Below are 16,563 nucleotides of genomic sequence, written 5' to 3' on the forward strand. Positions count from 1 at the left end.
GAAAGTGATTAATCAAAGAAACTAGAGTATGAAAGTAAGCCAGTCACAGACTTTGGAAGCTGGTTAATACTGTTCTTTCACTTAATTGCTGCTAGATATTCAACTGTAGCCAGCTGGAAGCAAAATGAAGCTACAGCATAATTCAGTCATGTAAAAGAATATGGAATGTACTCACCACGACCCACTGGTTGGACAGAAACTGAATGTTTTAACATTTTAGTTCATCTATAAGGCCCATCTCTTTTCCTAGGTTTTTACTAGCCAGGTGACATGAGGGAGATTTGGTATCTATTTGTGAGATGTTTGTATTTTAGAGTGGATTATTTTTAGAGAATTTATATTCTGTGAATTAAAGTCAGTTTGGATGCACAAATTACTACATCCAGGATTTTTCTCCTTTAATTTATATATTTTGCTGTTGCTACAGCGTACTGTAGCAATGCAGGCATTTTAAAATGCATTTGAGCATAGTAAATAAATAATGAACACAACTTAGCTGCCGTTTGTGGAGACCCATTTTTATTGGCATATAGGAACCAGCTGAAAAGCATAGTTACAGAGTTTTTTTCTTTAACTAGTTCAGTTCTGCATCGGCATCGGCCAAAATTGTCTGGCAGACCCTTGCCTCCATCCCCCTGGCAGCCACGGGGGTTAAAGGAAATATTTCATCCCTCTTAAGGGATTTGAATACATTTGCACCTGTGGAAGTGATGAATGAAAAAGAGCATCAGAGTCATCAGGCCAAATCTAAGAACACTAAGTGCATTGACATGTTTGCCTGCAGGGTCTACTCCAGAGAGGGGTTTAATTCTCTGGATAGCAAACCAGCTAGATAGCCTGAGTCACTACGCATACAACTTATAGGCTTCCCCAAGGATTCCCTCCCTAGGACTCTGAGTTTGGTGCTCTGGCCCCAGACGGCAAGGCGGTTGCCCTTAAGCTTTCCTGGATGCTGGGGATTTAGCAGCACATATCCTCACCTCTGGTATTGCCATGAAGTGGGTTGTCTGTCTGCAACCATCTGGTCTTCCACATGAGGTTCAGCAGATTATCCAAGACCTGTCTCCATAGCCTTAAGAACTCCAGGAACACTGTGAAGTCCTTCAGCACGCATACCCTGCTAGGTAGTGCAAACCCTTTAAGCATCATCCACAGAGGACTTTCCCCTCCTATCCTCAGTCTAACTACTCCCTTCAGCACCCTTCAGCTGTGCACTTGTGTGATTGCTCAGGAGAAATTAAAATGCTGTCAAGCTCATTAGAACAGTGCCCACAGCTAAGGTTAAGTATCAGAGGGGTAGCCATGTTAGTCTGAATCTGCAAAAGCGGCGAGGAGTCCTGTGGCACCTTATAGACTAACTGCAGTGTAGGAACATAAGCTTTCGTGGGCAAAGACCCACTTCGTCACATGCATGTGACGAAGTGGGTCTTTGCCCACGAAAGCTTATGCTCCTACACTGCAGTTAGTCTATAAGGTGCCACAGGACTCCTCGCTGCTTTTACAGCTAAGGTTGTGTTTCTGTTGATGGTGCACTTCCACACATGCCTCAGTGCACATACAACATTTATTCTTCACATGGATGGAAAAAAATCCACACAAAATTGGAAAAGATTATCAGAAACATTGGTCCCAACTATGACATCATTTCCCTCTGCTCCAGTTGGATATTCTCCTTCCCTGCGATTTTCACCCTCCTCAGCAGCACAGAGGCTGTTTGACTGGGGGTTGGACCATTCTCCTCGAAAGTCTCATCTGTGAACCTCTTTGCCTCCAGCTCTCCACTTCAGCCACCCTGGTCTCCAAAACTCATGCACGGAACCTGAGGGTCAGTTCTTACACCAAATGCACACATACACCACCTGTCCATAGGGCAGGTAATTTTATACATGCCACATTGGGTGCAATAAACTGGATAGCCCCCACTCAGTTACTGGGCTTCTGCCTTCATCTTCTTTTTATTCCTACAGCTAATTCCTTCTTGATAGTTTTTTTTTTAATCAGATGGTTTTGGTTTTAGTTTAGTTTAAAGAATATTAAGTATATCTATCCCCCTTCAAATTCTCCCTCTAAACTCCTTTGCAAAACTCCCATTTGCTAGTTCCTCTGGGCACTTAGGAGCAGGCTTTTTAAATCCTTGTCCTTCCTGAGTAGCCTTGCCCCCTGGTTAAGGTTTGATGCGTGTTAAAGGGATTAAGTATCAAAGTCTTGTTAAGAAGCTCTCAGCCTTGCTTTGCAGGCTGCTAGCCTCAGCACAGGGTCTTCCATACAAACAAGCTCGATCCACAGTATCTTTCAGGCAAGCAGCAAGCACACCTCAAACAGAAACACACAGACTACAGACAACCACTTACTCCAAGGATCACGTAATCACTCCTTCACCTGTAGAATTCCCTCACAAAGCTCCTGTTATCTGTTCCTGTTCACTAACATTTTCTTGGATCATCATTTGGGGTAAAACAGTCATGAATACGATAGCTCTACCTATTGTACATGTTTAATAAAAGAATATTTTGCAGAGGGATGAATAAAAAAATGTAGCAAGATGTTTATGCAAGTTTTCTGTTTTATACACTAGCATTGACCAGTCTGAAAAGTGATTATGATCCTAATTCAGCAAATATTAAGTCCGAATGTCATAAATTTGATCATTATGAAATATGCAGTCACTGTCCATATCTTCCAAATTATAGAATAAGTGGAAAATATAATTATAATATCTATATTTGAATAACTGAATAAGGAAAATATATTTACATTTTGGTATGCTTTTTTTTAGGGAACAAAACAGATGCTTTGCAACCTGGAATAAAAATGGAGACTTCAGATCACCCTTATAACGTGAAACATACTTCGAATGCTACTACAAGTTGCTCTGTATTAAAACAATATACGGCTTCCTCCCCTGTTAAGGTGGATAGTTTACATCCTTATTCATCATTAACACATAAGGCTAGCATAACAGCAGTGACTGATATTCAACAAGATTTTTCAGTTCCCTACGGGTATTTTGAATGCAGTAGTAAACAACCTCATGTGACACCTTATATTAAATATAAGAATTTCGATGTGTCCGTCAAAGATTATACTGGAATTTTGCTGAATGAAAGAAGGAATGGTGTGCCATCAATTCTTCCAGATGTTACTGTTTCAGACCACCCAACCCTTAAAGACCCCCTGCACAGTATACTTGAACACCAACCAAATGACATGCAAAATTGTCAACTTCAATTAGAAAATGCTCCTTCTCAGTCAATCAACCCTTGTGATATGCCCATACCATTAAACTCTCCAACAAAGGATGTAACCAGAAATGATGCTAACATGTCTCATAAATGTCCAGTGGAAAAAGGTGGTTCTCGTCAAGAACAGATTTGTGATTCCAAAGCTATTAATGAAAAGCAAAACAATGTGATGGCAGAACCAATGGATTCTGAAGAAAAAGCTGAGGAAATGTGGTCAGACAGTGAGCACAATTTTTTGGATGATGATATTGGTGGTGTTGCTGTGGCACCTTCTCACGGTTCTATCTTAATTGAATGTGCAAGACGTGAACTCCATGCCACAACACCAATTAAGAAGCCAAACCGCAGCCATCCCACACGAATCTCTTTAGTCTTCTACCAACACAAAAATTTAAATGAGCCAAAACATGGATTAGCAATGTGGGAGGCAAAAATGGCTGAGAGAGCAAAAGAGAAGGAAAAAGAAGCAGAAAGATTAGGGATGGAAAATACTGAGCTAAAATCTAGCAGTAGGAAAACCAAGCAGAGCAATGAAGCCAGAGAGATTTTCTATGAAGAAAATGAGTTCAACCAAATTCCATCACGCAGAGCATTAACAGTAACGCAAGATAATGTAATAACAGTGTCTTCTTATGCTCTCACTCGAGTTGCAGGGCCCTATAACCATTGGGCATAGGTTTTAGTAGCAGATGCCTTGCCTTGGTGCAGTGTTATACAGTATTTCTTTAAGGTGCTGTTAAAGAACAGAGTCATATGTCGTTTACTATTTGTTCATCTCAACCATTTTAAGGCTGAGGTAAAAATGGGGATTTATCTTAAACTGTGACTTTATATTTTAACATTTGGTGGTGCTTGAGCACATTTTAAGCAAAAAAATGTATAGTTTTAATATGTTATAAAAGAAGATTTTGGTTAGGTTATTAACCTTGATTGAATCATTCAGTTTATTACCTTTAGGAAATTATATTTTGGTGCTTTAAATCAAATCTGTTTACTACAGAACAAGTCATTTTTAGGGATTTTAAGAGATTCACATTTTACAATATAAAATCAAGTTACATAGTTATAGTTCTACACAGCTCTTGGTGCTTAACCACATCAAACAGTAAAAATAAGCTGAATTATTACTTCATGGTGCCATTGCTCCAACAACTTCCAGTCATTGCTAAAAAGTCCAAATTACAGATAAACCTTTTATTAAGAGAACTGATGAAATTCTCTCTAGATTTTTCATTATGTATAAAATGAAGTTGTTATTAGTGATGACTGGAAGTTGTTTGTAAGCTGTAAATATATATTTTAAAAGCACTTTCTATTTTTAAAATTAACTTGAACTAGTATAGTATAAGGATCATATTGTCTAAGGTTTGTGCATATTCTACAGAAGAAATCATTTTGTTCTTGCTGTGTAGATTTCCATATTGTTGCGATTGCAGTATGTATGCTAATAACATATGTGATTGTTTTTAGCCTTTCCCTTTTTCCGTTGAAGATTTTTAAGTTACAAATAAAACAGAAGAGTAATAAAATGCAGAAACTTTTAATTATATACAACTATGGAATGAAGAACCATCTTGTCAATGTGTATTGCTATTGGGAATTAAATAATTAATTTTAAGACAAATTATTATTTTGAGCAATAAGCACATTAGTCTCACTCATCTAGAGCATTAAAAATTATTTGACAAAACAAAATGTTCCTAATGCCTCAGGGGTAGGATCATTTTGGGATTAATAAAAAAGTTCCCCTTATCATTGCCTTACTCTTATGGAAAAAAAAGTTACCAAAATGATACATTAAGAAAAGCAAGAAATTTTCAATATCTAATGTTTAACAGCAATTTTTAATTGATAATTCTCTTCCAAAATGTTCACTAGTTAATTCTCTTCCAAAACGTTTCAGTTTGTTTTTTTACAAGCATGTTTTGTATAATTTTTAACAATGATTTATACATTTAGTATGGGAAAAGTTGTTAGTTCCAAACATTTTAATTTATGTTTTGTATTTCAGTTGGAAATTGATATATCACCAAATGAATTATAGTTACATTTTGCTAGACAAGGAAAAGTAGACACTCCATTCATAAATGCTGTAGCATCCGTCCCAGTGTTTTCTTTGATTCTCTTCTCCTCTTCATTTCTGTTTAATTACTTATTTATTGAATCATCTAATCACCAAACAAAAATGTTATTTAAGTAAGGACCTTGTTCTGCAAGTTTTAATCACTTTCTCAGTCCAATTAAAGTCAGTGGGACTTCTCAAGTAAGGCCTACTCTTGTGCATAATGGTTGTGGGATCAGATCCTACAAATCAAACTGTACCTTAATTTTACCTGTGAATCTTCACAGGATATGTAACCCTATAGATGTAACTGAGGTTAGTATTTTCTATTGAGAACATATATCAATAATATACTTGATAATACCATAATACAGTGGTGCTGTAACAAAAATAATGTTTAGATCCACTTTATCTAATACCTAGACAAGGTGCTTTTTTCTTGAAAAGTTCTATAATAATTGTGATATTTGCAGTTTTAGTACAAAAAGTATGTGAATTTTATTTTTTACACAGTGTTAACTACAACTCTGATTCTGAAAATACTTATATATGGGAGTAATTCCAATGAACTCAGTATTTGCGGGATCAAGGCCTAAAGTTGCAATCATTTATGTAATGATATTGGGATAAATCTAAAATCCTTATGCAGATCAACTATTGAAATCAACAGGAATTTTGATGGCATAAGGACACGAGCATTGGAACCCATTCTTTGTATTTTATTTAGCTCAAAGTAAAATTTGTGAAAAACCCATATGCTGCAAATTTGAGTTTAAAACCTTTTAGTTCAAGTAGAGGATATGAAGGGATTGTAAATAATAAAAAAGTCAATATTATGCCATCATTTTGTACCAGCAGTTTTCTGCTTCTTGAATATGTAAAGTACAATATACATTAAATCATTATGGTATTTTGTGTGCCTTAGATTTACATTTTAAAACTTGTCTATTTTTTGTGAGGCTAAGATATAGTAAAAATTACAGCTGTATATACAGTAAGTAGTTTTTAAGTTGATCCAGTTGCTCCAACAACATATTTGCTATCTGAGTACCCTTGTCTAGCATCATGGTCAGTTGTCTATCAGAAGAATTACTTGGCTACTAGTAAGATCACTGATAGTACTGATAGTTTTAGACATATTACAGCTTCACAATTATTTCATTGTGCCATGTGCATGTATAGTGCAGAGTAAAGGAATTATTTATTTCAAAATACCAACATTAGTATTTCAAATTTAGTAGGAAAAGTTTCAGGGCCATTATTCCACCTACAAGAAATTCAAGAAATACTAAAATGGCTAATATAGGGATTTCCATTTGAATCTTTCTGGACCTCTAGACTTGTATGAGATTAGGCAATTCAGGTGCTAAAAACAGCAGCTTCCACAAAAGCCGGGAAGCAGAACAGGTGCATCTTAAAGATCATCTTGAAGTATGGCTGTCCCATACAAAGCACTGACTATCAGTAGGGGCTCAGCAAATCCAACCGAGAGAACAGTATGTCTTAGCCATAATAAAGGTATTGGTAGCTGATAACTCTCTTGGGTCAGCTTTATTAAGATTACTGACATAGTTAAAATATACTGTCCAAACAAAATTACATTTTCTTTACAGTATATAAGTTTCTAACATGACATTTTAGTAAATCATACCTAATAAGCAAATCAGCTGGCCAAGTTTTATTTCCTGTTTAACACTTAGCAGGTTGCAATCTGAAAACCAAATATTTTCTAGCAAACATATTGCAGTATGAGAAATACATCTATTTACTGTATTTACAGCTGTGTGCCATGTATTGTAACATTCAGAATAGTTATAAGTCTTGTGCACACAGATCAGTGTTGTATTGAGTGAGATTGTCACTTTGCAACAAGTTACAAAGTTTAGAAGGTGACTCTTTCCTTTCCATCCTACACAACTGCTCTTTGACTTCCTCTAACCCTCACAGATGCATAGACTTTAAGGTCAGAAGTGACTGTCATGATCATCTCTGATCTCCTGCAGATTTGCTGCTGCAGGCTCCTTTCAAACAGACCACATTGGAAGATAAGACAGCTATGAAAAAGTGTGTTTCCTTTGATCTGTAACAAACTTACAGTGTCAGTGAGAGTTATGCCCATAGACAGCATTATAGGGCTCCAAATCTTTAACTGAGTTCTTGATAGGTTCCCTTTTTTTATATATCACCTTACTGTATACCACCAAGAACAGTTGCAACACAATACAGCAACCTTTGATTTTCCAGAAACTCACACAAAGAATTGCTCAAAAGCTACAATTAAGATGTGATCATATCTTTCTGCATATAATCCTGATTTTATAAGTCAGTGTTTTGTACTTACAGGAATCTCTATTAAAACAAAGTCATGCTTAGGTTACCAAAATGTGTCCCTATACTTACAATAGGAAATAATTCTGGTATCCTAAATAATATGGTGTGATAACTGTAGGTAAATTGCAAATTTTAAGGCTTACAAGTAAACATAATACACAATTGTTTTTTTCCCCTTTAAAAGCCTTTCAAACACCATATCAGTATTATGCTAACTTAAGAGGGTCAAGTTCTACTCTCATTTATATCTCTACAACCCCACTGCAGTTAGTGGAGCAATGCAAATGCAGTAGGACTGAGGCCAATATATTAATATGCTTCTAGTTAAATGTAGAATTTTTAGGAAAGCCTGTTTACAAAATTGTATTTGCATTTTATATTTAAAATGTAGGGCACAAACCTACCCTAAATTACACAGGAGAAGAACAATATATCTCTGTGTGAAATCAGCTACCTGGTCAGTCTAAGTGATAAAATATACTTTCTAATTTACAGGCTGCAAAAATGTCTAATTTATTCTCAGATTTGCACAGAAATACTTGTAGTATGGACACATACTTCCTCCCAGTATTTGAAAAATTAACTTATATGCCTGTTTTCAGACTATTTACATGTAACATTTGTGATATTCATGCAGTATTAAATGAATGGCCTTTCACATCCACTGTGGCAATTAGAATAGCATTTCTTCAGTAGTGAGATCTTTGTGGCTGGTCTTGGCAGTAAAATTGTTGTAATGTTTTATGGCAGGGTTGGCCGCCTAATCATAACACTTTATGAAAGGCTTCGATCATGGGTTGTGAAATTATAGATGAGGATTAGGCGAAGCACATATGGAATCTGGATTTTTTTAATTTTATTTAACCAAGTGGCAATTCAGATGTAACAGTTGTAAAGCCACTTTCTCATCAAAGTGCAGAGAAGCACACAATAATTGTTTTATGACATTCTGGCATTGCCTTGCAATCTCTGTGCCATAATTTCTGTTTGATGGGGATGTGTCATCACATCGTGTCACTGTGTAGTGATGTATCATGTTAATTTCATTCCTCCATTTCCTCTTCTCAAATTTATTTTTTTCTCTATTCTCTCTGCTCCGGCCTATATTGGCCCCTGCAAAAAGAAAGGTCACTCTTACTTTGATCTGCCTTTGATTTGTGTCCTGGACAGAAAAGTGAGCAGTACTATATTCACTACCCTACTCACTCTGCCTCAGATCCAGGAAGTACAAGTAGAGGACTAACCAACTATATGAAGCCCAAGAAGGCTACGTCTAGACTGCATTGCTTTTCCGGGATACCAAGGAACGCATCCGCTTTTTCGAGGAAAAAAAAAAAAAAGCAGACGCGCTCTTTCGCCATTCCTGTAAACCTTGTTCTATGAGACATAAGGGATGTGTCAAAAGAGCACTTCTTTCCAAAATTTGGAGCTATGTAGACATGCCAAATTTCGGAAAAGCCTCTTTCAAAAGTAAATCAGAAAAAGATATGCAATTTGCATGCTGCAAATTGCATATCTTTTTCTGATTTTACACTGAAGTCTAGACGTAGCCAAAGGGTTATAAACCAAGTTATGCAAAATCACATGCTGCTTATGAGTCATGACTTGAGTTGCTCCCTAAGTCATTTCTTGGTTCCCTAGGTACTGCCTATCCATATCACCACTGTTTATTTAGATAAATCTTAATATACAAGCTTTTTTAAGTTGTTATGTAAAACTGGCACATTTATATCTGTCTCTTCTAATCTTAGAAGCATGGTCACTGTAAAAAGTACTGAGATTTTGATTGTTCAGTATTTTAGTGGATAAATTAAAAACCAGAGTTTCCTGGGATTACCTAATATTTCAGACAAATTGTTTTGCATTATAGTATTTATATGGTACTAAAGAATGCTGCTGTAAAACTATATCAATGCTATTCTCCTGGGACTCTCAGGGGAGAGATGTGTGCCACTTGAGCTATCCCAGGGACCGAAACAAAATCTCTAATAATATTTAATTAGGCACAGATATGTAGAAGATTAGGAATACCTTTAAATATTATGGGTCAGATTCTAATTGGTTACACTTGTGTACATCTAGAGTAACTGTACAGAAGTCAATTGGAGTTACTCCACATGTACACCAGTGTGACTGAAATCAGACTCTGTCCTCTAAGCTAGAGATTTCCTCTTTCTTTCTATGGATAATTCAAAGTTGGTATACACTTCATGTTAAATCTATCATTATTTTTAAATATTTAGATTTTTCAGAGGTGTTAATCAAATTCTTCAGTTTGAGTGTAATATTTAGGGTATGTCTAGACTACAGGCTATTGTCGACAGAAGTTTTGTCGACAGATACTGTCGACAAAGCTTCTGTCGACAAAGCGTCTAGACTACATTCAGTTCTGTCGACAAAGCAAGCTGCTTTGTCGACATGGCAGTGTAGACGCAAAGGACAGTTTAGATGCAATAACGCCTTCTGTCGACAGAACTCTGTCAACAAAAGGCGTTATTCCTCGTAAAATTAGGTTTACCAGCGTCGACAAAACTGCTGAGTTCTGTCGATATTATGTCGACAGAACTCAGCGTTAGTGCAGACGCAGGTTTAGTTTTGTCGACAAAAGTCCACTTTTGTCGACAAAACCGTGTAGTCTAGACACACCCTTAGTGTCATTTGTGTGCTGCTTTGTTTTCTAAATAGTGGAGCTGATTCTTGGTGTATACTATATCTTTTCCCTCTAGAAGATTTCATTTGCTCGTATCAGCTCCTAGGCTTTAATTTCTGCTCTGCATAGATGACATGGAATTCTTTGTTTCCCTCTGTTCGTGCTCTAATTCCTTTGGAGTTCATCTGTTATTTGCCCATTTTGGCTGACAGTGCTTTGTGGCCCTATAGCCTTCTGCTACTGAAAGATTTAAAGACTTATAATTTCCTGCATACAAGTCTTCTAATTCTCTTGAGCACAGACCTTTGCTCCCAAGGGTAGCAATGTGTGAGCCTTGCCCAGTGTTCCCTCTAATCTTTTCCATCCATGTGCTGATTTTTTCCATCCATGTGTGGAAATAAATTGTTTTATGTACACTGAGGCATATGCAAATGTGCCCCACCAGGAAAAATGAAATATAGCTAAGGGCACTCTGCTAATCAGCTGGATGGCATTTGAATCTCTCCTGAGTGATCACACAAACAGTTTACAGGGAACACTGGCCTTACCCCAACTTTTGTTTTTTAATTTCACCTCTTCTTTGTCTGCAGATATATTTACCTCCACCTCTGAAACATTACAAGAATATATTGTTAATGTAATTCTTTCAAAATCTATATATGTGTGTATTTCCTGCCTTAACTCTGATAGGGCATGTCTACACTACCACCCTAGTTCGAACTAGGGTGGTAATGTAGGCAACCGGAGTTGCAAATGAAGCCTGGGATTTGAATTTCCCGGGCTTCATTTGCATAAAGCTGGGCGCTGCCATTTTTAAATGTCTGCTAGTGCGGACTCCGTGCCGCACGGCTACACGCGGCACGGACTAGGTAGTCCGAACTACCTAGTCTGAACTACCTAGTCTGGACTACCTAGTCCGTGCCGCGGGTAGCCGTGCGGCACGGAGTCCGCACTAGCGGACATTTAAAAATGGCGGCGCCCGGCTTTATGCAAATGAAGCCCGGGAAATTCAAATCCCAGGCTTCATTTGCAACTCCGGTTGCCTACATTACCACCCTAGTTCGAACTAGGGTGGTAGTGTAGACATACCCCCAGTTCCCTTTTTTATCATCCTCCTATTAGATCTTCCATGGAGTCCAGAATGTTGAAGTGAAATTACTTTTTCATCCCAAGAAAGTGGGACATGTCAATCCACCCCTTAACCTTCACTATCAATCTTCATATCTACTTGGAAACTGTCCATTTAGTTTTCAGATCTCTCCATAAACTTTTTGCACCTTATCTTTGTGACCCTCTATCCACATACAGCCAACAAAGTCCACTTTGCCAGTAATGGCCTCTTCTCTGCTCACAGTCTCGACTCTCTACAGTTGAAGATTATTTTTTGTTTGTCCTGCTGCATCTCTGGGATTTTGTCCTTTCTTCTGAGTTACTGTATGATTTACTCAGTTCAAATCTTGACATAACAGATCAGATTATGACTCTCTCTGCAAACCCATAAGTGGGAAAAGGTGCTTCTTTGTGTCTGCTGTTTGTCCACGTGCAGGGTTCAGTCATGGTCCTAGTGGAAAGTTCAAGAATGCATAAAGTTAGTGCCATGACTGGCATTAGGCTATCCAAAGAGGAGTGGAGTTATACATTTGCTTTTTCTTCCCTCCACAGCAGCAAGCATGGCTGTTTTGGCTTCAGTAGGAAAGAGTTGAACATAAATTGCATTCTGTGAAAGGGTAAAAGGCTTCCAGCTTTGCTGTGCACTTCTCTAGTCTCTAACAGATTTCTTAGGAACTCCTATTATTTCCCAGCCTCTTCTCACTCACCCCAAATGTACTGTAGCTTAAAGCCACACTATAGTCCAAATCGTCTCATTCTTGTTAGTTTACAAATAGCACTAGACCCTACTCAGTACAGCATCCATCAGTTCTTGCCTCACCATTGCTTTTCTGCAAGAACACTTGCACGTTTACTGCTTTTAATATCAACTTTTTTCTTTCCTTCTAATGCATCTTCATCCATGTCATTTTTCCTTTTAAGTTATATGAGTTGCTGTGCCCAGCTTCAATGTCTTCTTTCTTCTGCTTCTTTCTGTTAAACATTTTATGATACTTTGTATGAAGGCTGCTATATCAAATACTGTTATGTGACTCAGAATTGCAATGTTAATTTAAATGAAGTGACATTGATGGTACAGAGACATGGTGCTCATTGGTGTCTAATTCTAAAAAGCTAAAAACTCCCAGTGATGTGTTTACAATGACTGCAGGAGTGGGCCTTTAAATTGTTTTATATGTTGAGTCATACATCCAATCTCTGTTTCAGATTGACAGTGTCATTTTTAAATGTTGCTGTACTATCATTCAGCTGTTCCACCCACTTGTGTGCTATTACAGAGTTCCACACAAAGTCAAAGGGCACAATATTGTTTGAAATAAATACCAAAGTGTTCAATGTGTAAGAAGTAGAAAAGAATTGACAATTAAGCTACATAGAGATGTCACATGCAGTAGACTGAATGTATTCCAAAAAATTGCTGGCATAGCTTCACGCTGGAATAGATGTCAATCATTTGACACTTAATTGATATCACAATTGTTGACACAAAACATTTAATACTGTATGGTGGAAGATTTTATGAATTGTTTGATAAACATTTTAGATGTCTTACTCTAGTTTCTTGTTACCTACCATTATAATGCAAAAGGTTTTTTTGAAAATAAAGGGCTTTTCCCTATTTGCACTAGGGCCCATAAACACCTCTCTGGGAGAACAAAAGGACAGTAAAGTGAAAGTGAACGAAATTGACACAGGACACAGAATGGCAAGTCTCAGAGGGAGAACGATGTTAGTCTGTATCTACAAAAACAATTAGAAGTTTTGTGGCACCTTAGAAACTAACAGATTTATTAGGGGCATAAGCTTTTATGGGTAAAACTCACTTCATCAGATGAATTGGAGTGGAAATTACAGCGGCAGGAGTGTGTAATGGAGAAAGTGACTTATCAAGTGTAGGATAAGTGTTAATGAGGCTAATCAAGTCAGAGTGGATGTGGCTCATTCACAGCAGTTGATGTGGAGATGTGAGTATCAAGAGAGTGGAAATTGCCTTTATAGTGCGTTAACCAGTTTAGATCCTTATTCAATCCTAATTTGATTGTATAGAATTTGCAAATGAAATGCAATTCAGCTGTCTCTTTTTGTAATCAGGTTTTGAAGTTCTCTTGTAGAAGGATGATTACTTTTAAATCCATTACTGAATGTCCAGCAAGGTTAAGTGTTCTCCTAGGGTATGTCTACACTTGCACTCTTGTTCGAACTAGGGATGCAAATGTAGGCATTCGAAATAGTCAATGAAGCGAGGATTTAAATATGCTGCACTTTATTAGCATGATCTTGCCAGCGTGTTACTCCGATCAACAGCTGTTTCAAAAGTGAAAGGGCATGCCGGGACGCGTTAGTTTGAACCAAACCCCTTGGTTTGAACTAACGTTACTCCTCAAAAAAGGAGTTGGGTTCGAACTAACGCATCCCGGCATGCACTTTCACTTTCAAAACAGCTGTTGATCGGAGTAATGCGCCAGTGAGATCATGCTAATGAAGCACGGGATATTTAAATCCCCACTTCTTTGACTATTTCAAATGCCTATATTTGCATCCCTAGTTCAAACTAGGGTGCAAGTGTAGACATACCCCTACAGGTTTGTGTGTGTTACCTTCCCTAGTGTCTGGTTTGTGTCCATTTATCCTTTAATGCAGAGACTGTCCAGTTTGGCTAATATACATGATAGAGGAGCATTGATGGCATAGATCCCATTTAGTGGATGTGCAAGTAAAAGACCCTTAGTAAACTTGAGAATCAAGCCTCAAGTTGGCTGTGCTGTCATGATTGGATGATCTTCTTTACAATATCTCTTCTGAACACATTTTGGCCAGCAATATAAGAAACATTATACTGGTGTTTAGTTTAGAAAATTAGAAATGTAGAGTAGAATCTCTTTCTAACTAGCTTCTTTCGTAAGATTTAGGTATCCAACTGTAGGCTGACCTTCTTTCCCCATCTTGCCTGCAAAAAGAATGTGGTAAAGGAGTTGTACCTCAAATTAGTGACCTGGCTGTAGAAGTGGTAGGATTATGAATATTATTAATTGCAAATTTGGGCAGCTTTTCTTCAAATAATGGTTCTTAAAGTGTTTTTAATTATTATTAGACAGCTTTACTTGACCATTTGAAGTGGGCTTGTGGGAATTCACCCAGCTCCATTCTCTGCCGACATACAATCTCATGAAGTTTGTTATACTGTAATATTGCCACACTAGAGGGAAATGTGAGGCACAAAGCTGAAAGCCAAAGTTTTTCTGCTACCCTAATTTTGGTGATACTAGATAGCAAAATCCAATCCTGCATGCCTGAGTCATGCAAAACTTCTATTGCTGCCAGAGTGAGTTTTGTATTAGCAAGGCATCAAGCCTCATAATCTCATACTGTTGTATTGGCATTATGAAATGATCCCCTAAAACTAAACGAATGCTGAGGAGAGAAAAACAAAATATTTGCTTTTCATTCTTACATGTCTAAACTGTGGTGATACTGTACATCACTATAACAGACCTCTTTTTACTTTTGTGAATGTCACTTTATAGTTCTTGCAAATCACAAGGCAACCTTTGCATTCTGAATGTTGTGCACCTCTATCCTCAAAATATCTCCCAAGATTTAAAAAAATTATTACAACTCAAGGCAAACTAAATATTCCAACATAGTTAAAAGGAAAATCTGTTTAAGTATTCCTATTAGATATATTGGACATTTAATATTTTAACAATTCTTCTACTATTTCTTTGCTGAGTTTGGAAGAGTACAGTTCTTGGTAATGTGACAATATCATGAAATGTCAAATTCTGTTTAAAAACTTGACATTTCTAGAAACACCATTATTTTTAATGCTACAACATAATATTCAGAAAATGCAGTTTGATTCTGTTCTGGCTTTCATTAAAAAAAATGAAAAAGGTACAGTATGCCAATGCAGAAAAATTGATTTTTGGTTGACCAGTATATTCTGTATATTTCTTATTCTTTATTTGGAATGCATTTAATATTTATTTTGCATCTTTGAACTTCTATGTTTTGGGGGTTTGGTGGTGTATTGTTTTTTGGTGTTATCAACCTACTGTATTTAGATGCGAAAAAATGAAATAACTTTTGAAAGGCAAAATGCAATTTTCTTTTTAACATTAACATGTTTTAGTTCCTAATATACATGGAGAAAAAAAAAAGAAAAAGCACTTCATTATGTCACAGTATGTACAGAAGAAAGTTTAAAAGTTACTTCATTTCTCATACATATGGGACCCGATTCTCATCTACTGTAAATCCACATAGTCCCATTGAAATTAATAGAGCTATGCAGATTTACATCAGTGAGGCTCTGATCTTTAAAATCTTCTCTGCAGCAAAGGGAACTCTTACCAGCAGTACTTGAAGACTTGTGAGTTGTGACTGCATGTTACTTGAAAGACTTTCTTAAACTATGTTTTTGGTGCAAGCAGTTGTTGTATACGATTTCATGTTTATGTAGCAAGATGCATTGAAATGTCGATACTAGTATTGAAACATACATGTAAAGATTGTTGTTGTGGAAACTGTTCTGTTATATTTTTCTTGTGTGTCTCATCTGTTTAGAACGTAAATTTTCATTTTTTATTGTCCTAACTGAATAAGGCTAAATGAATACTGTAATTGAAAATATATTTTAAATCTTGTCATGAGTTTTTAAAAAAATACTATTACAAATTGTATCATTCCTGATTACACAGAACTTTGTGGGTGGTTTTAAATAAATTTTATACTTCTATTTTGCACTCAGTAGTCTAATTTTTCTTTCGTATATTTATTAATTCTTTATTTTGTAAATACAATTTTCAAAATAACTTATTTCTGTGTTTCCAAATACAAGTGATCTTAGGTGGCCTGATCCTGCTAAAGACAATGCATGTTGAAGTCATTTGAAGAGATCACAATATGTCCCAATCCCAGCATCTTGTTCCAAGATCAGAACTATAATGAATAACAAAATCTTACACTCATATAACTGAACTTATTGCTGAAACAAATAGTATTTAAATTTTATTATATAAAATTGTATTATCAAGCAAAAAATAACTATTCCATCGTTAGGTATTGTAGCACATCTGCTGATAATTTTTCAGCCAAAGATGCTGCATCTTTAAGGTAATTGTGCTTATCAAAATCATGGTAATCTCTGGATTATATACATGGAATAC

General features: G+C 36.6%; 1 protein-coding gene across 3 annotated transcripts in view; it reads left to right on the forward strand.

The window, feature by feature from the left end:
- The window catches only part of TET1 (tet methylcytosine dioxygenase 1), a 139,808-nt gene extending 135,498 nt beyond the window's left edge, over positions 1–4,310 (forward strand). For all 3 annotated transcript variants that reach the window (XM_006125251.4, XM_006125252.4, XM_075934927.1), the window contains one exon: positions 2,777–4,310. In XM_006125251.4, the coding sequence (XP_006125313.2) occupies positions 2,777–3,918 (1,142 nt within the window). In that variant the 3' untranslated portion in view covers positions 3,919–4,310. The remainder of the gene's footprint in view (positions 1–2,776) is intronic.
- The last annotated feature ends 12,253 nt before the right edge of the window (positions 4,311–16,563 follow it).

This window comes from Pelodiscus sinensis, chromosome 8 (assembly GCF_049634645.1).
Source record: "Pelodiscus sinensis isolate JC-2024 chromosome 8, ASM4963464v1, whole genome shotgun sequence".
NCBI classification, from domain to species: Eukaryota; Metazoa; Chordata; order Testudines; family Trionychidae; genus Pelodiscus; species Pelodiscus sinensis.